General features: G+C 52.2%; 1 protein-coding gene across 2 annotated transcripts in view; it reads left to right on the top strand.

Annotated features, from left to right (window-relative positions):
- Fhos (Formin homology 2 domain containing) overlaps positions 1-26,868 on the top strand; it is a 228,920-nt gene that overhangs the window by 89,516 nt on the left and 112,536 nt on the right. For both annotated transcript variants that reach the window (XM_089581950.1, XM_089581949.1), the window contains exon 7: positions 24,568-24,689. In XM_089581950.1, the coding sequence (XP_089438076.1) occupies positions 24,568-24,689 (122 nt within the window). The remainder of the gene's footprint in view (positions 1-24,567; positions 24,690-26,868) is intronic.

The following is a 26,868-nucleotide window of genomic DNA, read 5'->3' as shown; positions in this document are numbered from 1 at the left end:
TATTTGCTATGCTATACTGCCGTGGTATACGCAGAATGATTTGTTGTAGGCGACGCAGATTTATTTAAAAAAAAAAAAACATGTCTGTTCTCTGCAGCGATTTTATCTCCGTAGCTGTAACCTTTCGCCCAGATGGACATTGTTATTACTCGGACAACGTCGATTAGCGAATGCGCATCACAAAGGTTTTAAGTACGGACTTCAATACACCTGTATGTTTATTGTAGAAAATGGAAAGCAGTGATTACCTGTGATCAAACCATCGATAATTATTGCCCTCAACTCTACAAGCGAACCCCTAAAAGTTGGCAATTCAAGAAGTGGGTGCGTTTAAGCTGCTTGGCGGTTTTCCGAGCGTTGGAAGCCTCTCTCTCACACACTCAGTGGGCGATTTCTACTAGGGAGCACGTAATAATTAGCTTTCCGACCAAAAAAAAAAAAAGAATGGACGTGGCGCCTCGCAACCTAGATAGCATACGTCAAAGCCTGTCTAGAATTATTCAAAATTGGATATTTTCTTTAATTTCTTATTTCCTATTGACCGTCTCGTTAAGTGCCAACTACAGAACTTCTAAAACACCTCTACCAAATCGGTACCGTGCTGCGGCTTAGGAGGCCACGAATGATCCGCTGTGGCAATATACAGCTTCGTGAGCCTCCCGTGGCTTCTAGAAAGGTCTTGGGATGTGGCTGCGTTTTCACTTAAATATTTTTATTAGTACCTGTCCCACTGAAGGAACGCACTGTTACCCGACAACTCTTTTTTTATTTGTGAGGGGTACACGTGATCAATCGTGCAATACAAAGTAAGATCAGTTTTCAAGTAGTATATAATAGAGGGGAGCCAAACTAGACAGAGCGAAGCTGGATAAGAACGGGAGTAGTTTTAGCCACAGGAACCGAAGACGGTGCCAGTTTGACCGATGGTCGTGTTAGCAAGACTTTTATTTTTTCTTTAATCTGCGCACCATTATGACTGAACTTCACAATATGGCTGAAGAATAGGAGCACCGTTATCGAGTTATACACAAGCTTTACGCAGCGTCACCTCTACTATCTGGGAGAAAAGTCTCCACGGCTCGTAAGATGCTACGGAAGCCCGTAGTTTTGTTAGCCCACCGGGTGACTCGAAACCACACTCTGTGGAGATGAAAGCGTTAGTCGCGTGCTAAACTGCATGACCGTTACGAAAATGGCAACTGAGTATAAATTAAAAGGCTGCTGACTTCACACAGTAAAATTAGTTTTAATTGCCCCCCCCCCCCGAAGTTTTAATTAACAGTATTTTGACCCAACACAATACATCAATTAAGCTTTTACTGAGCTTTTGATAAGACTGAATCGAATAATAAAAAGTTAACAAGTTGTGTGCTGCATATTTTTAAATGGCTGTTCTGAACATTCCCTGCTCAAGGCCCGCTCAAAGACATGTAGGTATACTGTGTGTCTTCAATATAACCGGCCATGGTACGCTGCTGTTATGCAGGGCTGCTTTCCGAGTAGTACCAAAACGCTATAATACAGTTGCATCTTTCGGTCCAAATTCAATTGAATGTCTTGAATGCCATTTTTTAACGTTTCTGAAACACCATACATGAACGCCATGCATGTCGAAGCTTTGCGTACATTCATGAAACAAAAAGCATGATCAATGAGCTAGACAGGCAGAGCAGAACGGTGAATCTAAAAATTAGTGTGCAGAAAGCTAAAGTAATGTTCAAAAATCTCGGAAGGAAACGGCAGTTTACATTTGGTAGCGAGTTGCTGGAGGTGGTAAGGGAATACGTCTACTTAGGACAGGGTGACCGCAGTTACGGATCACGAGAGCGAAACAACTAGAAGAATAAGAATGGGGTGGAACGCATTTGGCAGGCTCTCTCAGATCACGAATGACAGCGATGTTCAAGAATGTTGTATTTAGAGAAAGGCATTACTGCTTTTCCGTTACTCACCTATGGGGTAGAAACGTGGAGGCTAACAAAGAGTTTTCAGCTTAAGTTAAGGACAACGCAGCAAGCTATGGAAAGAAAAATGATAGGTGTAACGTTAAGATACCGGAAGCGGGCTGAGTGGATCAGGGATCAAACACGGGTTAATGACATCCCGGTCGAAATCAAGAGGAAGAAATGGGCTTGGGCAGGGCATGTAATGTGAACGCACTATAACCGACGGTCCTTAAGGGTAACGGGCTGGATTCCAAGAGAAGGCACGCGTAGCTGTGGGCGGCAGAAAGCTAAATGAGCAGATGAGATTAAGTAATTTGCGGGAATACGGCGGCCACAGCTGCCACAGGACAGGGTTAATTGGAGAGGTATGGGAGAGGCCTTTGTTCCGCAATGGGTGTAGTAAGGCTGATCATGAGTCGCAACTTGGCAAACGTTGTGGTAACATTCCAGTACGAGACCTCCAAAATGTGAGAGCAAATAGTTCCTAAAAGCACTCTAAAATAAGGACCTATAACAAGGCTAAGAATAGGGCAGAATCAAGCACCAATTAAGTATTAAAAAAATGCTGCACTCCCACACTCACTTGACTGGACCTCACCCCAGAGCTCGTGCTTATAAAGCGGCGATGTAAGAGTCTCCCATTAAGTGTTAGTAGTGGTGAGTGGTTGCGAGAGCAATGTTCGAACACACTCGCTGCCCTATACGCAATCTACTGCAGGTGCAAACCGAGAGATTTAACTGAAAAGTTGTTCAACGGATGTGTATGATTACTGACAAGCAGTGGAAAAAAAATATGTCTGGGCAGTACTTGAAATAGATGCTTAACTAGATTTTTGCTTATATAGAGAATCTTTCTTTCGCATCATAAAGAATAGCGCTACAGACGAGGACAAAAAAAGAGCAGGACAGGACGTGTAGCGCTATTCTTTTTTTATGATGCAAGGAAAACACCTACCTGAACTTTTCGCCCTGACTTTCTTTTTTTTTTTCGCGTTGCACTAGTGTTGAAAAGTTACGAGGCGTGTTTGCCAAATATTGGCTGTACGTTGCGCCTTCAACATTAATTAGTTGCTTTTTCTTGACCATTGCATGAGAATAACTCGACCTGTAGGAAAATTAATTGCTGGGTCCGCCGCGGTGGCTCACTGGTTACGGCGCTCGGCTGCTGGCCCGAAAGACGCGGGTTCGATCCCGGCCGCGGCGGCCGAATTTCGATGGAGGCGAAATTCTAGAGGCCCGTGTACTGTGCGATGTCAGTGTACGTTAAAGAACCCCAGGTGGTCGAAATTTCCGGAGCCCTTCACTACGGCGTCCCTCATAGCCCGAGTCGCTTTGGGACGTTAAACCAATAAACCAATAATTGCTGGGCAACATTCAATTGATATCGAATTGACGTATAGTCAGTTGACTTCCTGTAGGCTCATATCATTTGTGAACGTCCAATGGCTCAAATCAATACATTTGAGTTTCAGTTTAGTTTATAATGGTTCCACAAAAACTCTATTATTAATAAATTCATAATGTGAATTTTTGTAAGGAAGGTTTGATAGATTCAATTATTAGCTGTCATATTGATGCACCTAGTTTCCTGCTCATGGGTAAGACATATCAACGCGTATAGCGTGATAACGAATGGATTATCGTACACGCACGGCATTTGAATTGGGCCTGAGGTGCGGCAAATCTCGGAAGCAACACACTTTTTCTCGTTCCGGGCATTGGTCCTTACACCTACAAGATACTTAGCTCACCAACGTCTTCAGTTTCTGGCTCGTAAAGTATCCATTGCTTGCAACTCTTGCCAGTTTGGCGTGTTTGGCAGTAATTGGAGCGATATTTTCGACGCCAGTTTCGCATACATTGCCAGCTGCGACGAAGCAGCGACGCAGCATAATGTACAATGTCCACTGCGCAACATTTTATGCAGGTGTTAGCCAAAAGGGCATCCTTTTCTTTTCGTTTTTTTTTTTTCGTGCACTGTCGTCCCGGCAGGCAAGTGAACGTACCGATGCCACTTGCTCCAATGTAGCAAGGGTGCAAAGGTGAAGCGCGTTTACCTTGGGCCGCCTCTGGACACCACTGCAGCGTTCGCAAAGCGGGGTGCATTCGGGAATTTGAGCAGCCTAAGTCTTTACTGGAATCCTGGAGGCAGATATTGCTTGTTCGGCACTCCACGCTGCATCCGCCTTGTGTAACTCCTCGTTAAACGCGTACGGCTCGCGAGTGACGCGCCTGAAGTAGCTAGCGCCTTTCGAACGCGCGGTTTCCGTGTTTGTTTGCCCCGGAAACGAGGGCGCGCAGGAGCGGCGCCTCATCGTGCATACCTGCCGTGTGTCGCCGGCGCCGCCGACCTGGTTCGAGCAGCCAGAAAGGACGATGACGTAAGGCAAAAAATAAAGCCAGGCGTTTTCCTGCAGCCCGCGTGGAAAAGCCAAACTTCCCCTTTCCGCGCAGCAGCGCCTCTAACGCGAGGAAGGAAGCAAGGCGCGCCAGCGCTCTCCGCGCTATGACGCCAAGCCGCTGCTTCGGTAGAAAGCTGCACGGAAGAACAGTGCACCGGTGGCGGTGGTGTCCTTCGTCTTTGCCCCCTTGGGCGACGACGCCAATACCCTGCACGTCCAGGTCGGCCTGGAGAGCTCATGTTCTGCAGGTCAGGTCGAATGGGGAGTGCGAAGTGGCATTTCACCACGAGCGATCTCGGTGACTGCGTATGCGTGGTACTGACTAACGGCGAAGTCACTTTCCTGTCGTCATTCGCTTTTGTTTGCCGGCTCACTTGCAGGCGCCTGTCTTTGACGCGGAGGCTTTTGAAATTGCCTCATCCGGCCCTTTTGCGCCAAAAAGCGGGTTGCGAATGAAGAGGACCTGCGGTGTTGGAAAAGGAAAGTGAAGTATGATCTCAGAAAACGCTCAGTCCGCGTGAAAGGCGCCGTTGTATGCCTGCCAAGATTTGCCAAGGGCCGGACGCACGGAAAAGAATCACCGCAGCATCTTGCTGGCGTGGCTTCTGCGTTGTTGCCTTCTATTTTTTTCCCGTCCCTCCGAGGCGGGAATGAGGCAGGCGGAGCAAGATGTTTTTATTGTCCTTCTTGCGAAGGGTAGTAAGGCTTCCTTCGTCACTTATAAATAACCCGACGGAACCGGGCCGGTTGCTCACAGGGCGCTCCCTCGGCGGCCCTGGAATAAACCCCTTGCCTCCGCGTCCCCAGAGGGCCTTGCACTCTCGCCCCTTTTCTCCTCCGAAAAGCCGAAATCCGAGCCTGCCTCCTTTTGAACCCGCGGAATCAGATTGCACACATCTCTGGTGCGGGCTGCTGGGCTTCCTAGCTTCGACAACTTTCGGTGGCTTAGCCACCCTCCCAGCGCTGCCCGGGGCGATTGTTGTTTTCGATCACCTTGTCCAGCGAACTGTTGCGCAGTTTGTTCTATTCCAACGAAGCTGATAGCAGTTAATGGCCAAATTAAACGGGGGAGGGCAGAGAGAAGGGAGTGCATCAGATGAATTAAATCAAACCCTGGTATAATTTGTCTTCACCGTCCGAGGTAAGGAATGCTTTATTAGAAGACTACTCTGGCGCGGCGCAGCCAAATTTAAGAGGCATTTACCGACGGTAACCCCATTTTCTTAACACCGAAATGGTTTGAGTGCAGCACTGGAGTTCGCATCAAGAGTGTAGTATTGCTACTAACCCGATTTTTGTGTCTTCGCTCCAAGTCCTACGATATATGTGCAATAACAGCAAAAAATATTTTACAGTTGGCTACTACACATTCCTTCCAGTATATATTTATATCGAATGCACGAGACGTCAGCTGAGTCGGTCACTACTGACCCTGTGCGCCTCAGCTTCTCAAATCGTATTTCTATGAAATTCACTGGCAGCCATAACTCGCGCGAATGCAGTCAAAATACCGAAACCGAAACCTAGAAACTACGCAGTTGCTTCAGACGTCGCGCGATGGCAGCAGCGTTCCACGTGCCAAGAATGACGTCATGACGCGCGCGCGCGCGCTTCCCGCGGTGGCTGCGCAGGCGCAAAAGCGCCCGTCCCTTCGTTCAACCGGTCTTCCTTCCTCCTCGTCCACATGCTGGAGCCGTCCGTGCGGCAGTGGTTGTTGTGGCGTGGAGACTTGGCGAAGTGACCCGGTGTTGCCGCGTCTTTCTCTGGCATCAACCGTTGTCGTGGTAGCCAAGTGCCCTGCCTTCGACGCTTGCTGCCAATCGAAGCTTGAGATCGGTCTGTCATGTGGCTGTCGTGACGAGTTTCTCCATGGGATATGGCTACGCTCACGTGCAGGGTCCAGTACCTCAACGACATCGACCCATTCTCGGCGAGCACCAATTTTCCCGAGCCCGCGCGACCACCAACATACGTGTTCAATGTAAACATCCCGCTAATCAACCAAATCGCTGGCGTGCACCGTCTTCTCAAGGCGCCGCATAAGGTGAGCATCAATCTCGGCCGATGCCGGGCAGTGAAGCCGCGCCGCGCGGCTCCACTGCCCGGCTCGGGAGAAAAGATTTTCACTCGTTATTTCTGATGCCGCTTGCTCGTGGGAAACCGTGCCTTGCGGCAACATTGTTTGCCTTTCTTCGGGTAACATTAGTTTTCCCTGCAGGTCAGTAAGTGCCCACCTTGATCGTACCCCTTCATAAGCATTGAACGACACCGGCTAGCCTCTTTTTGAATTCCTGTCAGTAGTTGCTGAGGTGGTTCGCATTATAGTTGCAGTGTTATATGAACGCAGTTGCTGGTACAGCGTTCAAGGCTTTACTTGTGGAAGGAGCTGCATCGAAGTTTGTGTATGATGTTAGTACGACCAAGTTTCTTGAACGTCTTTTAACTCACTGCCCTGACGAAGTGAAAAACCGGATGTGTTAAGGTGATCACATTCCTTCAGCCGAATTTTCGATATTCTGAATCTATGGAGAAACACATGCTGTACAATTTTTTTGAAGCTCTAGTTTTCTCTATTCAACGAACGCCCGGCGAAGCCCTTCTGTGGCGCTCCGCTTCGAGATCCGCAGACACGCGCGCCGCGGCTAGCTGGGGGTCAGCTGACAAAAGCCGTCTGCAAGATGGGGAAAAGACATCTCGCGGCAAGGTCGCTCGCGAGTCTCATCGGCACGTCTCTGAGCTACCTCCTCTAGAAAGCTAGCTGCCGGCGTAGTCCCCTGTCGTTGCTGTAGCCGTCGTCTGACCGTGCGAGTGTGCGTTGTTTGTGTGTGCGGTCTTGCATACTTGTCTCGGCAGTCTCATTGCTGATGCTGCTCACGATTTCCACTGATAAGACAGAAACAACCTGGCATGGCGAAATAGCAGGGCCCCGCAACAATAACATGCAGTACACGGCTCCGATTCAACTACCATGCGCTACTAAAATCTCAGTTGTTAGCGATATATTCTTGATGTATACTTTTACCCCGTGTATGTGCTTTTGTTTTTCTTTTAGCTTTTTGGTCCCGTCTTGTTGTTTTGCTTCCGTGTAGCTGCCTGCCCGCCTATTTTCGAATCTTCGTTTTCTCCGCTGTGCCAGAAGTGCTGCCGATCACCGCAAGTTCAGGGAAATGCGTCTGTCGTGCTCCCGCCGCCTTTTCTCCTTGGTTATGTATTTTTTTGTTCTCGCTACCTCCCTCCCGCCAGGTCCATGTGCGTTAGTTTCTCGAGCGTCAAATTCTCGTTTCGTCGTCTTCGGGCTTTTGCTGCCCTCCTCTCGGCACTGCGCCAGGATGTATAAATATACATAGCCTCCACTATCGCGTGAATCTTGCGGGTCGCCAAAGCAAATTCCTCTCTTGAGGGACCGAATTCGTACGGGATGGCTACCTGGTCTCCTAAAAAAACACATTTTATTCGCTGGCCTGTGATTCTTCGCGCGTGCTTGATGTGTGCGTGCGTGTGTGCGTGCGTGTGTGTGTGTGTGTGAAGCCAAATGCACCGAAACCAAAAGTCATAGGGGAGTATTTCACTCTTTTTTTATTTTGTGACGTTGATAATAGGAAATCAATAGTGTAATTATTTTATCGCTAAAAGATAACTGATTGGAAAGCAGGAAAGAAAGCGCTTGCCGCCGATAGGATCCGAACAATGTGTGTGTGTGGGTGGAGCAGATTTCAAGCAAGGGTGCAATTATAAGCATGCACATCCGTACGGCTACAAAGAAAGCCAACAGCTTTCCCTGGCACTTCGCAGTTAAAAAATTTCTCGTTGTCTTGCCTAGAGGGATTGCCTATTATTGAGCAAGGTGACTTTGGTTGGGCGCACAGCGAGAGGCTGCAAATGTGACGAGATCATTGATCCACGTGACCACGGGGCTGCATTCTTGATTCACTCGTCCTTGTTGCCACTCAGTACAGCGAGTGGGTCGCGATCAGCATATAACACGGTGAAGTGCACCTGCAGCTGTCAGTGACAGCACAAGAACTGAATGAAGCTTAATGCAAGCATATAAGGATTGTCGTTGATAGCGCAGTGGTCGAGAGTGTGGCCTGTCAGCTCCAACAGCCGCATTGTTCGACAGACGCTCGAAGTCTCGTTTGTGAACGACAGAATGTTGCATCTGTCGGGACCGCCAAGAACATTGATTTCGCAAGAGGTTTAGCGTGTATGGAAGTTTTGTTTCATTCGTTAGGTAGATTGTTTTGCTGCGCCAGTTGGAAAATGTGAAGCGTTTAGTATGAATTTATGCGTTATTTTTCTTCCTCTAAAACATCCAAGTTAACACATTTGGTTCAATGCGCAATTTGGATTGTTGGGTGGGACCATACACACGGAAAGGCCTGTGACAAATAATCCCAAAGTGTGAACCGGGAAGGGGGTGCAAGTAATATTTTCGAAAGCTATGGCTGACCAACCTCGAAGTCGACGTTGCGGCCGGCGACTACTGCGCAATGGCGACAGTATGAAAAACTCTCACATTTTGCGACTGAATTACGCTATCCATTTCAGTTGTTTAGTCTCGGTCTTGTTTCCGACTGCTTGTTTTTGTTGGCTAATGTTATTGCTCTTGAGCGTGTTTTATGATACAAAGTGAGCAAGAATTAGTGCTTCTTATTTGTATATGTATATATATCAATCAACCGTTATTTTCCCTAAAGAATTCATTGTTTTTGCAACCCAAATGCAAACGACGACTGAAACAGTATACAGAAAGGGCCCGTTGATTAGGAGTTTGCTGGTGTCTCTATATTTTGTTCTCTTCTAGATCCACCTTCGCAGAAGTGGCAACATTTTCAGATTTTATTTCGAATCAGTCAAGCACCATACCAGCTTAGTGCGTTGAGGAGCAAGTCGCATCGTACTTTTTAACGAAAATGAAATTTACGCTTGGAAAGACGTTGGCAGGATTTCCAACACCTGCAGCACGGTTCCAAAGTGCGTGCACAGTTATTCTCATAGCGATATTTCCGTGCAGGCTTGCAGATTTTCAAGTTCTGTAATGGGAGAGCGGTCGAGGCGTCCATCGGCGCCATTTCACTGGAGTTAAGAGAAGTGGGACCACGCATTAGCATAGATGTGAAACGGTCTATTGTTGGCCGTGTGCAGTTACCGATATGCTTGCGTGCATTGGTTGCGAGGTGTCGACGATGTGAACCGCTAACGTTCGGCGTCCATCATGACAATGCATGCATCGTGAACGCCTGACTGCAGGCAGCGCTGCTTCGGCATGCCCGTTTAAAAAAAAAAAAAACAGCGTGTCGAAAAGCAATCATACATATTCTATTACACGCGCTGTCCCTCTCACGCACCGCTCACATACCCACGGAAAGCACATAGGGCTAGGCGCACAACGGATGCAAGTTAGGCGACGCGGAGCAGCGTGAGCTTGATTTTACTAGGCTCCGCGCGCAGAGGTAGGCGTAATGCGCGCCGGTGTTATGGCTCGCCCTGCGCTGGTGTTTTGGTCTTGGCCGTGTTTTTAAGCGCGCCCATATAGGTCCTGGACGCGCGCGGCTCTGCATCCTGTCAGTTCGGTATCTGCGGAAGTGCGCGATTTGTTATGCTTGCGGAGCGCCTCCTTGCTTCTTTGCCGAAATATTTGCTCTCGGAACATGTGGCTAGCACGTTGGCCACACGCAGGGTAAGGCCGCCGCACCGGCTACTATCTCGCGTTATACACTGGTGGCTTGCAGAATCACGTAGGTCGGAAGCCAGCAAATTAGGTGAGCTTCTCGAGAGTTCGTCGACAGCCACTCACCGCTGCGCGGCCTTTGCGAGAGTTTGGTGTGCGTCGAAGAGGCAGGGCTACTTTTTCAGCCAGGGGAAAATGTCGAAGCGCGTGAAACCGCGGGTGCAGAGTATGGAGGCGAGGCTTGTCCCAGCTTGTGGTGGCGCAGTGCTCAAGGGCTGCACAAAAATGGAAGCGTTGACATCCGAAGGGAAAAATAACGGGACTGCGCACATTCTGTCCTGGAATCACTGCGACCACAAATTGCTATAGATTGTGACCGCTAATGCGACGTATGGGCCCGAAATGCGAAGGTTGCTGTATAATGCGGCGCTTTGTTTTCTGCGTTTCTGGCTCACCGAATAACATAGCCGGAGGTGGGGTAGTTTTGGTCCATCTGTCCGGTCCCGTCCTCGCTGGCTTGCTTCATCGTGCGGACCTATCTGTGTGTAGCCGTATATGCTATAAACATGAGTGGTTCTGTCCGCGCCGGGCATGCACGCTGTACGCCTTCGAGAACACTGTGCTTCCCTAATGACACAACAGCATTGCGAATGAACGCCGACGTTCGCGCCCACTGGATCTGCGGGGATGGGTTTTGTGTACACGAAGCTGTCAAGACTGCCGGGTGCCTCTTGCCATAGCGTCCCTCTTGAGCGGACGTTCTTTTCCGTAGCAGCGATGCTCGGCAGTGGGCCAATGCTGCGAGGCGGTCAGTGCTTCCGTGCACAATGGTCGACTTCTGACGCACGTGCCGATAACGGCTCAGACTGCCCAGAGCACGTGCGTTGGTCCGCTGCCAGAGCAACGCCTTGAACTGTTCTTTTTTTTTTTTAATCTTCGACGAGGATTACGGCTCACGGTTCGACGCCAGTGGTGTTACAACGCCACCGTAAAGCTTCCACAAGCCGTTGTCGAACGTTTTCCTTTTGGTAGAAGGATGATTTCTTGGCACTAGGTATTTTGCGGACAATGAGTCAAATGAGAATCAGACCTTAGTTTGGGATTCCAAACAAATATATTAGCGATTCTTTCCGCAGATACCGTTTTCTGAAGCATTAAAGATGCAGCACAAAATAAGTGTTGCTGCCTCTTGATGGTTGATAAGTTCAGTGAGCAGCTTTTATCTATACCGCACTAAGCTCAGCCGAAAATGGGCGGAAATTAGTGCTGGCTTCGCATTAATGTCGGCGCTTGACATCATTCTGGAGAGTGGGGAAATCTCGAAAATTGTTTTGCGTTGGATCGTTCCGAGCGTCCACAGAGCATGGTTTCACCGAGTGCTCTATTCTCGTAGCGTTCAATAAATAATTATTTGCAATTAAAAAGAAGTATTAATAATTTCCTCTCATCCTTCTCCGGGGCAGTTTAACCTGCACTGGCCAAAGCGTGGGCAATTTCACAGCGATCATGTAGCCATGGGCAAGTGCAACTTGCCCAGCTGCAGCAGTAAGGCGTAAATAGTTGCGCTTTCACGAAAACATGCGCTTCATGCATGATTGCGGCTTCTAATCTGCATACCGGAGGAGCATTCCCGCGTGTCTATGTACGGCTTAGAAAAACTGACGTATACTCTTTCGCGCAAGGCTGATTTATATTACTCCAACAGAAGGAGCTTCGTATGTGTACCCTGCTTGTCCACTCTGGCCTGGTGCTCGCGAGTAGTCGTAGCCTGAAGATCTGGTTGTTGGGCGAGTAGGTGGTGCATTCTGAGGTGGATGATAACGCGCGCGAACGAGAGCACACGCTGGAATGGACGCTTAAGAGGCAGCAACACAGAGTTGCAAGTACAGCGTTCTGCGACGTTCCCGTCTCGTCTGTGACGTTGTTTAACTGCGCTGTCGACTCTAGTTTTCTCTAACCGGCGGCACGAACTGTCTTGCTCAGGAAATGAAGTAAGTAAGCTAAGTTACGTGTAAGTGTCCGAGCACCCGACCACGTTAGCTAGGAAAAGCCCGCAGAAGGCGATCACGGCGCCCTCTTCTTGAGCACCGAATGTGGTCGTGGTCGTGGTCGTCAGCCGAACTACTGCTGGCGCTCTCCGTCGTCATTAGCAGTTTTCTTCCGCTCGTTCATGCTTGCCACCTGTAAACCTGCCGCTTTACGCATTCTTCAGAACCGCCGAGCAGAGCACCAAAAGCTTACGTATTGAAATTCCAAGTGTTTTGCTGCGGAAGTGAGTGGGAGGCTTTGTTTCATAATTTAGGTCTGCAAGATCGAAAAAGAAGAGACATTTTTAAAAGAACTCTCCTCAGTGCTCGCTCGGGAACATTCACAGTCCGCACCCTGCTACAGCGGCCTGATAATAGCGAGGCAGGCCCATGGACAGCGGAACCTTGTGCGGTGCGGAGCACCTGTCGCTCTCACGCTGCCTGGCGGACTCCAAGACGTGGGTTTTCGCCGCCCGGCACGGGCTTGGACGGCTCTCCTCCTGCACTGCCTGGGTCACTGATTCCGCTTCCCCATGCTCAAGAGTTGCGGCACTCGCGTGGGTTGGTCGCGCGATCAGATAAAGAGGATGCGAAACAATCGCGGCGAGAGGGAGCGATAAAAGGAGCGTGGCGGCGTGTGCGAAAGTGCGGGGATGGAGTTGCCTCTTGTGGTTTGTTCTCCGCGCCTCAGGCCGGGGTCAGGGGGCTCGCCAGGCGTTTCGCGGCTGCCCCGAAAACGTGAGTACACACACTCGCGCGCCGTGTACGCTAATAGCTGGAGCACACGGCGCCGCACGAACTTGTCCCCGGAGCGTTCCTGTGCACGTGCAACGGGGTCAATTGTTCCTCAGCGGTGCCCTGGAAGGGATGTTGACGCCTCGCTCCGCGCACACCGAGTTGCGAGCTCTTGCGTTGTCCACATTCTGGGGGCCCCTCTGGGAGCGCTCCGCAGTCCTCGCCGGAGACAGCCATAGTCTGCCCGTTCGCGCCTTGATGCCAGCGGCTAAATGGTCATATGCTAACCCACGTGTCCTGTGATCTTGCTTCGTCCTAACATCGTGGACCTTGGTTCAAGTTCGCTGGTTTATTCGTTCCCCTGTTCATCCGCGCGGTCGGGAAGTATCAGGAAATTTCATGGTTCGTTGTCCTGGGGAGTCTTGCCGCGGCAAACGAGTTGTACGTGCCTCTCCGTTAGGGCTGGTTTATAGAGAATGCATCATTTGGCGGTCGTGCATGGTGGCAGGCTCTTCATAGACCGCACTCGCGGCTCGCCTGCTGTTGCCTGGCTGCGGCAAAATGCTGCCACATCTGACATTTGTTCATCGAGTAAGCTGTGGCTGCGTCTTGTGTGGCCACGACTGAACGCTGCAGGCTGGACGTTCCACGGACGTTCTTCTTCCTCGTTTGGCTTCATCGGCCCGCTTCGTTACCCGTTCGTGACCACCGGGAGCTCACATGCGGCGACATGCGATTCCGTGTCGTTGGCGGAAGCAACGAAACGAATCGCGTGAGCACCGAGGCCAGCCCTCGCAGCAGCCTGGTAGCGTAGCGTACGCCGAGGGGAGGGCGGGGGGTGTTCGCGGGGTGTCGTAACTGGCTGGTTCGCCTTCGAAGCGAGTCTCGGTGCCGTTCGCAGCAGCGGCGGTGCCGGGAAGTTGCGCGGCGTAGCCAGCCAGTTGCCAGAGCGCACACTGAGTCCCCGGCTGCGCGGGCGCCGACGGAGCCCGCAAGGTCGCCTATTTTCAGGTGGTGCGGCACTCCAGCACGCTTGCGCATACAGTGCGGCCAGGAAGTGCGCTCTTCGTCTCCGTCGTGTGCAGGGGCACCAACCGCCGACGGGCTGCTGGCAGCAACAGCAGCAGCTGTCGTTTGCGCGCCGCTGCTCTCCCGGCGGTTCAGCTCGGCGCGTGCCTGGGCGAGTTCATCGGCGGGGACCACCTCCCCGTGGGTCTCATTCGGTGCGGGCGTTGTGGCAGCCTCCATACATAATTCCGACGTGGCAAACCTGAGAGAAAGCTTGCTTGCATTTCATGCATACCGGAAGAGCGATAAGGACGACGGTGTTGGGAGATTTTGTTTCTGATGCAGGGACGGACGATGCGAGTGGATAGCACCAACTTGAGGACGCCCATGCGCGCACGCTGAGGGCGTTCCTGGAGGAAAGCTGGGAACAACGCGAATGTGAGGGGTTCGCTCGGATTACTCGGTTTTTCGAAGAAAAAATGAAAGAAGGGAGCATAATACAAGATGCCCGCAAACTCTAGCTTCTGCAGTCGTATAGCGTTGAGTGATCTGAACGCCTTTCTGTTCATTTTCCGGCGGCAAATCCGTGTGATACGACCCCTATCTGTATTGAGGCTACGTTTATATGAAGGGAGGGTCGTATGTCACAGACCTGGAACAAACGATTCCCACGCTCTGCCAGTGTGCTCGTTGTTGTTGTGTAGCCTTGGAGCTGAGTGGCCAGCTCTGAACTAACTCGTGGTGCGAGGACATTGGTTTCCTTTTTTTTTTTCTTCCACCCTTTGTGTAGTGCTACCAACTTTGTATTTTTCTCAGTCTCGGGTTTTAGAAAGCATGGTCACGATTCTTATTAAAAATCATGGCGAAATTTTATAAATGATAGAGAAGAAATGCTTCGACCACTAACACTGACAAGAAGAATAAAAATTGTTGCTTGCTTCCACTTCATGCAGTCTCTACACATTCTAGCACGGAGAGGTCTCAGATCCCTTACTACTAGTGAGGTGGAGGGAGGGGTGGTCTGAGACCCCCCGAGACCCCGCTGACTTTAAGCACTGCTTATAGGCAGCGCGGATTCGCATCCTTCGTCTAAAAAGGATGTCCGTTTGCTTGTTAAACTCTTGGTAGCCGACCGTTAGCGGCCGGGACGCTTGTTTCTAGCTCATCATTTTCAGCGTCTTCGCGCAGCAGGATGGAGAGAGAGAGAAAAGGAAACAAAATGTTGCGCTCTTGTATGCGTAAAAAAGCTGAGGGCCGTGGAGTCTTCGCTTTCGCTTGCTTCGCGCGGTACGTCGCGCGGAGATCGATCATTTGGCCTTTCGACTCTCTAATTATCTTCTCGGCCTAATTGACTTTCTTCGAGCGTATACACGTGCGTTGTTGCGAAATGCTCCGCGTCGCGGTAGGAACTGCCGCGCCGCCGCTACACCCAGCGCCTACGAAAATGGTCCGATCGTATTATACAATTCACCACAGGGCCCGCCAGGAATGCCGCGCCGTAGTATGCTGTAGCCTCGCGGCGCGTACGCGCACTGCAAGCGTTGCCCGTCTGGCGGCCGCATGTGTTGCCGGAACGAGTCTGCGTCTCGCCTCCGGGATCCCGTGGATGGAGCCAGCCCCCCCCCCCCTCTCTGTAGCCGGCGGGCGTTGTTGCTCTATCTGATAGCCACTTTTCAGGGTCGCGATTCATCGAACCTCGTGTATTCCTTTGTGGCGCAAGGGTGCGTATCAGCGGCAGTCTGTGGAGCGTTGGATGGAATGTAGATACTATCCCGTTTTTTTTTTTTTTTTTTTTTCTGAGCGTTGTTCCAGACACCTTGCCTGTTATTTTATCCCACTCATTGGCACTTGTCGTGACACGCTAGTGATTGCGTGTGCATGTCAATCGCATGTTAAGCACATTACGTTAGTTTTCATCACACACGTTACTTATTAAGGCGAAAGCCTTTAATACCTCATCGTTGTCGAGAGAAGGTTGTCAGCAGAAGCTTGTCAGGAGAGGTGTCACGCTTTTGACCGGTGTCCACCGAGATATGTGTGACAGTTACTGCGTAATTTCCTTTCCTCAAGTACAGTTTTAATTTTCTTCATTACGGCCCCTCTTTCTCTTTCTTCTTTTACTCCCACTTCCTCCCTTCCTCTACAAACGGATGACGGGTGTCCGCCGAGATATGCGAGACAGTTACTGCGTAATTTCCTTTCCTCGAATACAATTTTCATTTTCTTCATTACGGCCCCTCTTTATCTATCTTCTTTCACTCCCACTTCCTCCCTTCCTGTACGGTGCGGTTCAGGTGTCCACCGAGATGAGAGAGAATTACTGCGCCATTTCCTTTCCTCATAAAGCGTTGCGTTCAAAGGGCAGGGCATCGCGCCGAACGGGTGTTGGCGTTCCGTGGACTCCCTGGCAGCGCTACAACACGCTGTCGCGTTCCACTCCTAAAGGCGAAGCTTATGCGTCATTAATTAGCAGTTAATTAGTATTTAGTCATTCGTTAATAATTATCAATGACTTAGTGATTTGTCATTACTTGACGTCATCAAGTGGTGATGTCACCACTGCCACAGAGGCAGTCAGAGTGGTGCGGAAAACGCTTTCGCCTCTACACACTTTAGACAGTCAAAGTGCCCCTTGAATTTTTTCGACTTTTCATTTTTATAAAGTAAGGGACTTCCAACGCTATGAGGAGTGCCGGCTTTGCAGGTTCATCTCAATGTCTCATTAACGGAGTGAACTGATACGTTGAATTTCACGCCTCTTTTGAGAAGAATTGTTTGTCCATCCAATCTGCTTTCTCCCTTACCATGGGATCTTGTTGCCAAGGGGTGAGTAGTGGAGTACAAAAAAAAAAGAAAATCCCTTTTAAGCGGTTATTGTCAATAAAACAAGACATCGAATGCGATTCGTATCAGTTTGAACGCCACGTTTGCGCGTTTTTTTTTTGTTTTTGTTTTTTTGGAGACAGAGGGAGCAGGTCGTAAAGGTTTGCTACTCGTTGTTGGAGAGTTAAGCGTTCGGTCGCCGAAGAGATACCATGTGCAGCTGCTATATTGTTGTTCTGAGGAGCTGTGGGCGTTATAGTAACGGGCTCACTTCGAAAGGGCTGCTTCGGTCCCACTCATTGGCACTTGTCGGACACGCTTGTGGTCGATCGTGCATGTCAGTCGCATATGTTAAGCACCCAAAGTTCGTTCGCATCGTACATGTTACTTATTTGGCTTTGCTGTTTTATAGGGACTTTGAACGCGGTCTGTGAGGACTGCCGGCTTTGCAGGTTCATTTGAATATCACATGATACTCTTAATTGAATGATACGCTCAATTTCGAGCCTATTTTGAGAACTGTTCGGCCATCGAATCTGCCTTCTTATTTCTTTTTTCTGCATGACGGTATGCAGCGCTTCGTGAGGGCAGTCCATCCGATGAATATATAACATTTTTTTCTGAACAAAGTAGGCGTTCGGTTGAGTTTGCCTCCCATCCGCGCTTTTACTGTTTGTTCGTATTGGCTTATATACGTATAGTGTAAGCGCTTTCACCGTATATGGTTGTAAAAGAAGCTCGGCTTGCTACTGTCACTACTGAATGAGAGAAGAAGGCTTATTGCGGGCTCTTGTTATGGGACTGCCTTATGCAGATTTCGCGTCATGCGATGATCCGTCGTGATGCAGTGTGGTCTTGTGGTTGCCAATGGCCGCTTACTGTCTATCTGAACATAAAAACTAAATACCCCTTTTTTGCAAACGCTGAGATTGAACTCCATCAGTGAGCATACCGCTCGGTCCTGACAAAGCGTAGTACATGTACAGGGTCGTCCCCTCTTAGTTAGAATACGCTAGCGCATGGCCGCACTCTTCAGAGGGCCACCGCATGCGACACAGTCGCTCATTGCAGCAAATTGACGCAGGAGAAGGTGTACCTGGAAGTGGTGCTTGGCGTCATCTGCCGCTTCGCTTCGATGCGCAGCCGTTTCGGACGCAGTGACCCTCCAAAGAGCACGGCCATGCGCTAGCGTATTCTAACTAAGAGTGGACGACCCTGTACGTAGCGTTTTCTCGGTTATCCAGAGGGACAAGGAAAAAAAAAAAAGTAGGAGGAGCATATGACTAAGTGAATGGACCTCTGTCGAACTGCAGGGAACGCTCTAACAACGCAAGGTTACCACAGCCTTATGCAGTGTTGCATTGTTTTGCCCATCTATACGGAAGCAGGGGCCATGAGTGTTATAATTATGGTATCGCTATAGTCTACAGTGACAATAGTTTTTTTCCCCGTAGCGTGTAGGCCCGTTACTCCGACAGCCTGTGCAACTTTGCAGCATCTATCATCGAGAGTCCTTTGCTTCATGCAAAGCGCGGACCAACAAATAGAAATCAGTCAGGAGTGAGGAAGAGAAAGGGATGAGAGACTCGGGTTTCGCGCTTTGAAGCTGCGCTTGATCATTTGGCTTTGTGAGGGGCGGCTGTCGTGGGAAACCCCCAGAATAATTGGTTTCTCCACAGCGGGCCTTAATGAACGCTGACATGTCTGTGCTCAGTCGTTTCGCTGTCGTCGGTGCTTGCGAGCAGGATGAGTGAACACGTGTTCTGTATGTAGCGCGGCAGCCGAGCGTCACAAATACCACGCAGCGAATAACTAGCGTTTCAAGCCGAAAAGTCGACCGAGCCAAGGAGCCTCCCTCGTAACGAATGGTATAGCAGCGAAGCGAAGACGTCGTTTGCGAAGCGTCTGACTCAACATGGAGGTCTTGGTGTGCCTTACACTTAATGTGTCTGCGTTGACCGACAAAAGAGGAACCACCGTTTTGCGTACTTAGCCCGTTGGTACGGCTCGCGATACGAGCAGATTCCTGGCAGCCCCACTCAGAAGAGGGCAGAAAGCCAACTGCACCACGATGACGCGTGTCAAACGGCATTCAGCTGCCGCAATAGTGTGACGCTTTCTGTGAACGTAGACAAGGCCGCCGTGCAGGGGCGGAAACTTCTGTCTAATCTGGTTGGCGCCCTCTCCGTTCCACCCGTGACCCCTGCGGACCAGGCACGCGCGACTAGTTTGCCAGGGCCGTCGTGTAGACCCAGCGCGGGCTGCGGTGTCGCACCGAGTCCCGAAGCCGGGCGGCTGTTCGTCCTGGAAAGCAGCGCGCGCAAAACCAGACAGCCGCAGTGGCACGAAGGGGGACGTGCGCGTTTTTTTCTCCCCTCTTCCGTCCTCGTGTCTAGGCGCCGTGTATCGAGCCGTCATTCGGGATTAGAATACTCGCGCATACAATAGAGCGCACGGATCGGGAACGGTTGCGGGTGCCCCGTTTGAGGCTGCCGAGACCACGGTGGCCGAGACGAAAGCGCGTCGTGCACTGGCCGTCCAGAACCCAGCGGTCGGCGCTGCCGCACGCAGGGCGTGCTCGGACAAGTAGCGGCGCGCTGTTCGTAGCCGCTGCCAAGTGCGTGTATGCCATACACGCAGGGCACGACGGCCTTCCCTGCGCGGGGCGTTGTTTGCCACCGTCGCACGTGCGCATTCCCTTCGCGCCTGAGTGCAGGACGCGCCGGCGGCTGTGCCTGATGAACGGCGCGCGGCGGCCGTAAACACCGGCGCATTCGCCGCGCGTGTACGACGCCGGTGTCGAAAGCTGAATCGTCCGTGGTGTCATCGCTTCGGCGCGAGGGCCGGGGCGCGACTCAAGCTGCGGTCTGTAGCCTCGATTGCAGGTGGCGCCTGTCGCCCTCTGGCGATGTCCATGTTCGACGATGTGGCGTACGCCTCTGCGGACAAGGGTTTATGTACTCGTTATAGTAGGAAGTATCGTTATAAAATAGCTGCAGGGAAGTGCTCTCGCTTCTAAGGTGTCACAAATGCTGTCCTCTCTGTTTCGTGCGCGCCTTTTAAGTGAATGAGTTGAATCGAAAGCTTTCTGCCAGCATAGCCCTGGGCGCCAGGCGTTTGGTTCACGTTGCAATGGTCATTTCCGCCGATGTGTGCTCCCTTTGCGAGATGCCGAGTTCCTTCTCTCTCCTCCATGTATACGTTCACTTTGCAACGGCGACGGAAATTCGCTCGCTGATCATCGCGTTTTCCTCCATTTTCCTTAAACGTACACCGTAAATGTTTTTCCTTGTGGCCGGGCGTGCTGCAAAACTTTACCAGGCTTTTGGCCCTCCTCCTACTGATTCGCTTGGTATTCGTCCATGTATAGTGTATACGATGAGGCTGTCTTTTGGCCGTCTTTTGTTTGATCCCGGGGCTTTAATGGTCGTCGGACTGCAAGTAAGGCGTGGTCCCGTTGGGCGTCTTTTCATGTCTGACGCGTTCCTTGAGGCTTTTGGCGTCCGGAAAACACTTCATAGCATAGTATACATTTCCTTGTGCGCTTTTCTTTTTACCTTGCGCTTTTGAACTGGCGGATGGGAAGTCTTGTACATTTATGCACAAACTCAGGCATACATTCGTCCGCTCTTGTAAACGAAAGCGAGACCTTGCACTGTCACCGGGGCCCTTCCGAAGACAACTCGAGGGGTGATATCAGGGACTGTGCATCAGGGCGGCCCTATCACGTGGCGGCTGTGTGCAGGGGAGACTCTCCGTTGTGATGGCACGCGAGTCCCCATGGGACCTCGGCTGCGTGGCCGCATATTCCCAGGCGGAAGCCTTCGCTTAGCTTTCTGCCTGCGATGCGATACACCTTTCCACGGTGACGTTATAAACCGTCTTAGTTTTATTCACTTCGTTTCAGTGCTGAAGCTTGTCAAGCCAGCTCTCTCTTGTGCCGCTAATATCTTAATCGGGTAAGTTCCGTTCTGTATTGGCAGACTCCTGTTCGTTAGCCTGTGTGCTCGCCTGGTAGTATTGTACTTGGAAAAGCAACCGCCCGAGAAATAGCGCGGCACCGCAGTAGGTTCACGAACTTCGCGGCCACCTGTGACCTGGAATCGCCTTGCAGGGGTGCAACATCGCAGTGCCTTGTGCGCCATCCCGCATTGCTGCAGGGAGCGTCCTGGATACCGTTAGCGCGGCCGGGAACGAGGGACGCATCTCTGTCGAAGCCCTCCGGGCGCGTATCTCGAGGGCCGCCGCTGCTCCTGCTGCGGCCGGTGGCGCCCAAGGCCAAGGTCGCCCACTTGTTGCCGGCGTCTCCTGCCAGCGGTGGTGGCCTGTCAAGAGAGGCAGAAAGAATCCAGCAGCCGGGCGGCTTCCTATCGCCGGCGCTGGCCGCCGCCAGTGCGCTGTCGAAGCCGGTTCTCCGGTCGCTCCCCTTTTGTCGCTTCTCGGGCTGGTTTGGACAGCCCGCTTCCACGTTCTGCTTCAAAAGCAGCGCCGACGCTGGGCGCTTCGCGGACTCGGTGCAGCCAAGTGCGCCCGAAATGCGCGCGCGCCGCTTCCCCGACAAATTTATGCCCCGTTTGGACGGCCGCGGAAACAGCTGTGACCAGCTGCGTCGGCTGTGTATCATCTCGACCCGCGTCACGCTGTCTACGCATGTTCGCCTCCACGAAAAGGCGCGCCAGATGTGCCAGCACCGAATCTCCTGCTGTTGCGCTCACGGGCGCGAACTGACCGAAACGGCGAAAGTTGTTCGGCCCAGTTTGCAACACCGAGGCAACGTATCGCTCCGGTTCGTGCCAAATGCGTGTGCAGCGTGTTCAAGGTTTTCTCACGCTCTTTCCACGAAAAGTAAAAGGATGATGCGGAGGTTTCGACGTCGCTCGCGTTGTGTTGGGACCACCGCCTGCGTCTCGTCGAGCAGCCTGTGGGACGCGAACGTCTTGCAGTGGGTCGCTGGCACATGCCTGCCCTGGGGCGGCCCAACCGTCGCGGCGTCCGGGAGCCGCGGTGGCGACGCGTCAAACCGGATCCCGATAGGGGCGCTTCCGATTCATCTCCGCGTGCACGCGCGCGGAGGGGACGAGCGGATGCCGTGCGGATCCCTCTCGCTCGGTCAGCCTGGATGGAAGAGGGCCTCGCCCCCATCGTCCTCCGCGCGCTTCGTTCCGCTTCCGTGGCACCTATCGCGGGAAATACGCTGGGAACAGGACCTCTGAAAAGATGCTGCCCATCGTGCGCCTCCTTTAAATTCGTGCGTTCCGAGAAATCGCGGCGCCCGATCTCCTTGGGCGTCATCGTGTGTCTCCGGGGCGCTGTTCGCAGGTCTCTTACGCGAATCCGAGCACGCTGCAAACGCGCTTGGTGGCCTGCGAACCCGGGGGCGGGACCTCTCCCGCCGGGACCTCTCCGAGCTTCTTAATGATCTCCGCTTGTCAAGGAATGCGGCTTTATGGTTACATGCCTCTATTTTCGCTTCTGACGTGATGTCGCTGTATCTCGACTCCCATGCTGGTAAAATAATTTTGTGCCGGTCCTGTTTGCGCGTGTTTCTCTGTTGCGCAGCGGCTCGCGATCTCCCTTCGTTCTGACGCCTGCGCATTAGGCATACACGTGTCTACAGGACCGGATGCGAGGTCATCGCGTGGCATGTGTACGACTTTTCAAGTGACCTGTTGAAACCGCTGGTACGAATGTGCGTAGATGCCATATATAAGCGACAACAAAACGTAGCAAGCCAGACTGAAACTTTCTGTTGAAGTTCTGAAAGACTGGCATGCCAGGAGCCGATTGCGATCAAAATCCACTTTTAGAGCTTTTGAAACTGCGCAGTTTTGCTATGCAAAGCGCTGTAATAGCATAGTCGCTTCATCCAACCCTGTGCAAAGATAGCTAGCACTTGTGTAGAATTTGCCTCTACAGTGGACTGTTGGCCGTATTTTGAAAATGCACTGTTCCTACATTGTTTTAGGTTTATCGCAAGCTTCCAGTAGTTTCCCTGTCACATCGGAGCCGCTGGTGACACGAGAGCGGATTCCCGTGCGCAAGAAGCTCGCTCACGTCTATAGCTCCAGTGACAGTTCCAAAACGCGAGCGTGATTGTCTGTTCATTTTTGCTCAACTAGGGCCCTCTTTGTAATCTTGCGTGGCCTTCGTGGCTATTGTTCAGATGCTGGAGCGTCCAAGGTCTTGCTCGCTCCGTGCGCCTGAACCTTTTTTGGCATATGCATGAAAGATCCCCCTGTTCATTGTATGGAAGACCATCGTGCGGCGCGGAGAGCCAGAGTGACTTTGAGCTCTTGCGCAGAGTCAGATTTCGATGGATGTCACCTTATTCTCGCTGGTCCGCGTCGCATGCACCGCTTCAGCAGCCACTGCTGGCTTTGAGTCTGCCCCGTTTGCACACGTGCGACAGAGCAGGCGGGAGGTGTCGAAAGCGGAGCTTCATGGAGCTTGCGGCCTTGGTACTGCGGAGGCTTTGTTTCGCAGCGCAAGTTTGCGCCGCAGCTTTACTGTGAGCGCTGCAGTCACGCTTTCGTCAGTCTGCTTTCCCATGACCCTGGGTCAGGTCCGGCGGCGACTTACGCGCCTCGGAAAGGTCGTCGCACATCGGTGACCAAGCGAGACATGCCTCCTTCAGCCGGAGTTTGTGAAACAGCGTCGCGGCGGCAAGCTGCCGGCCGTCGATTCACGCAGTGCGTGCGTGTGCGCGTTTTTGACCGCTTCATTCGGCAGCGCCAGCTCGATCGCCGCCGGCGCTCGCCCTCTTTGTTCGCCCCGTTCTGTCGTGTTCCGGCCGAGCATCGCAGGCCCGGTCGACCGGAAAATGGCCGCGCAATTCTTCAGGCTCTCGCGAGCCGCTCCGATCGGCTTGCCTCATTCATAAGCGGCTGGCTTTTGTGTGCCGAAGCCCGCTGCGCGCGTCGCGCTCAGACAGGCGCGGCTGTAGCTGGTCGCACGGCCTCGAGCGTTCGCGCTGACCGGAGCCGGCCGGGACCTCCTGCACGCGCTGCCAGCTCGAGGACTCTTCTTGTGCGCACACCGTCCAGTTCTCATTAGGCGCGCGGCTCTACGTCTGCTGCAGAGTCGGGTATAGTAGGCGCTGGGCCCGCAGTTCCGGCACCGTGGCGCGCGCGGTGAAAGCGCACAGTCGCGATAGCTGCACAATTTCAGTGCGAGCTATTGTTAGGTCGGGGTCGAGGTTCGATAACGTTCGTTGTATTATCTCCTGTCTCTGTCGTTGTTTTAGAAGTGGACCGTGTAAAACGCTGGTTGGTGCAACTCATTCGCAAACAAAGGGAGGCTGTAAAAATCGTTTCCGCGCGGAGGGGCGACCACAAATCATATTAATTCACTTCCAAGTTTGTGATTAATGTATAATTAAGAGCAATCCGCTGATTACCGCTGATCGTTCAAGGACAGTGTCGTAAGTGTTAGAAGGGCTGGCGTTGCGCGAGTGCACTTTTGTCACCAAGTCGCGTGAGCGATTGCAAACTCTTGTTCAATGCTTGCCCGTCTGTCGAGTGCACTTCGTTAACCCCCCCCCCCCCCCCCCCCTCTCTCCCTCCCGAAATTACGATGATGCCGGTAAAGGATGAAATCAGCTCGTACATGCTTAAATGCACCGATGAATGAACTTTCATTAAGCGCGAGCTGGCTCGCTGCAGACCCGCCGTAACAATAGCGGCGTCTCATTCTGTTCAAGTGAGGCTCTACCGGTTCTCCGGACGGAAGCGGCGGCGTCAAATTTTCTCCCTATTAGAGCGGTCGCCAAAAAACTATAGCACGTTCGATTTGCAGGCAGGCTGGTGCGGGTAAAGCCAGGCCCACGTCTGTGGCCAGAAAGGTGGCATTGTATAGAAGATGTCGGTATACGCGCAGCCGCTGCTTGCGCTGTGTGCTTCCGTGCCTTGAACCGTTTCTTTTCCGTCTCTTCTCTTCTCGCACCCACCCCTGCGCAGTTGGACGACTGCACGCTGCAGCTGTACAAGATCAATGCGGCCGACAACGATTATGGCAGCTACCTGGATCTCGAGTCGACAATCGACGAGCAGGGCGACGACTTCGAAGGATTCCAGGACAAGTGAGTCGGCCTGCTCGGGCATATGCTGGCATCGCGGCTTGCATGCGTGCGTCTGTGGCGTTGTGTGCGCCCCCGCGAGAACGGCGAGGCGCATTTAAGGCCGGGCTGCGCGACGTATACGCGCGCCGCGGGGCCGCTTAGATTCGCCTGGCTGTTGGCCGCCGCACCGCGCGCGGGGCCGAGCGGTTAGCGGGGTAAACGGGCCTCCTTTGTCAGCGGCGTCGGTGTCGTTGCAGGCGCAGTGTGGACGAGAACGGACGAGGAACGAGACTGCGCGCATAGGTGCGCTAGGAAATTACAAAAGCTTGATGTGAAACGACCCACCGGGGCTGGTGGAGTTTTTTGCCAACGTATCTGCAAGACAATGTCTTGAATCAAAGTGCGCAAAAAAGCGCTGTGTACGCAGATTGCGCAGGCACGAAACAATACACAACTGTGGGCGAACGACGCGTATACTGGAATGCGAGTTGGATGACGCATACGAAGTGGAAGGTTGTGACACAATGTGGAAAGAAGAGTTTTCGAGAAGCGCTAGCTGCTTGTCTGCCGAGGATGTGGCAGAATTGTTACGGCAGTTGCGGAAGTTGCAAGCTGTGTCGGTTGCGTCTCGCAACTAACGGTTTTTACCTGTGAGCAGTGTGCGGTATCTGCGTATTGTAATGCTATAATGACAGAAAAAGGTAAAAAGAAAAGGGGGGGGGGGGGAAGGGGGTACGAAGCGTGCAGTGAGCCTTGCTTTCTTGTTCTTTTTAATAAAAGCATCTTGTTTCATTCCTATAGCGCCATAGCCGCGAACTTCTGCTTACGCACGCCATTGGAACTCATAAAAGCTTATCCATGGCTATTCAAACTTTTGTAGGAAGCTCGTTTCTCTTGTAATAGCGCCTATCGCTGGAAGGAGCCATGGTGCATGCTTTGTTTGCAAAAGTCGTGTCAAGTGTTCAGCGGCGCTTACTAAGGACACGGGGGAAAGCCTCTCTTTCACTTGGGTCCTTACTCTAGCAGCACCGTTTTGTGCGAGATTCGAGGCGGGGTGGGGGGAGGGGGGGGGGGGGGATCTCTCAAGAGACAAAATGTTGATATAGTCAAATACCTAGCCTTGACTTCATGATGGAGCCCTGGGGCAGCGCTTTGTGACGTTCCGTTTCGTTCTCCGCCTTTTTTTTCGTCCTTCGTCATTGGTGTCGTCCGCCACGACGACCTACGCCACCGGAAAGCCACGACCAGTGACACAGGACCAAACAAAAGGAAAACGAAACGTTTCGAAATATTGCCCCTGTTGTTCACTTTGCGCAGAAGCACGCATCTTGCAGTGAGTCAGTCTTCGTCCGAGCTGTTGCAAAGAAACGAAAAAAAAAAAATAATTGGCAGTCCTTCTTGTCTCCGAAATGAAATCACAGAGTGAACGGCGACGATTGCATGCCGCCGGTGGCACACCGGTTGCTGTGCGTTGCCAGCTCTCGGTCGTTGCGTCACCGGGAACCCCTTGCAGGTCAGTGGGCAGCGAGGAGGATCTCCTTGACAGAAGGCTGCCCTGTCGAGAGGTTAGGAGTCATTAGGCGCGCGCATCGGTGGCCGTGCACTCTTGCAGCGAACGCTGCCAACGCCTCTGGTCTCGGCGACAAACGACGACGCGCGTACTACGCACGGTGCGCTATCATTACTGGCCGCGTGTCGCTGCAGCGCGTGGCCGGCGCGAGTGTCTGCGGTTCATTAGGGAGCAGCCGATGCGCCTAATGGACACTCGCCGTGTGTCGCCATCGTGGCCGCGGCGCTGAAGCAGAGCTGGCGATGGATGCAGGAGGGGGAGCTCTCGGCCATGCAGCTGCTGTCGCCCGCGGCAGCTGAGCTTTGTTTGGAGAGCAGGTCGGAGGCTGCAGCGGTGCGGTTTCACGGTCGTGCAAGCAAGCTCGCGTCGCGCTGATGCTCTGCTCAAAACACACCAGTTCGTTCCTGTGTTCGCACTTCGAAGGAAAAAGCGGAAAAAAAAGAGAAAAGAATAAGAAAGAAAACAGGCTTTTTGTTGTTTGTGTTGACGTCTGCCTGTCGAGCGACTCCGTCCGCTTCCGAGCGCTATGGATGGAGCTGATGGAGCGTCTCGGTCGCTCCATCACAGGGTTTGCATTGGGTTTCGGTTACTTCCGAATTGGACAGGAGGGATATTTATGCAGCATGCTGG

This window comes from Amblyomma mixtum, chromosome 3 (genome assembly GCF_055824585.1).
Source record: "Amblyomma mixtum isolate Tamu chromosome 3, ASM5582458v1, whole genome shotgun sequence".
Taxonomy (NCBI): Eukaryota; Metazoa; Arthropoda; class Arachnida; order Ixodida; family Ixodidae; genus Amblyomma; species Amblyomma mixtum.
This window is presented reverse-complemented; position numbering and strand designations above follow the sequence as displayed.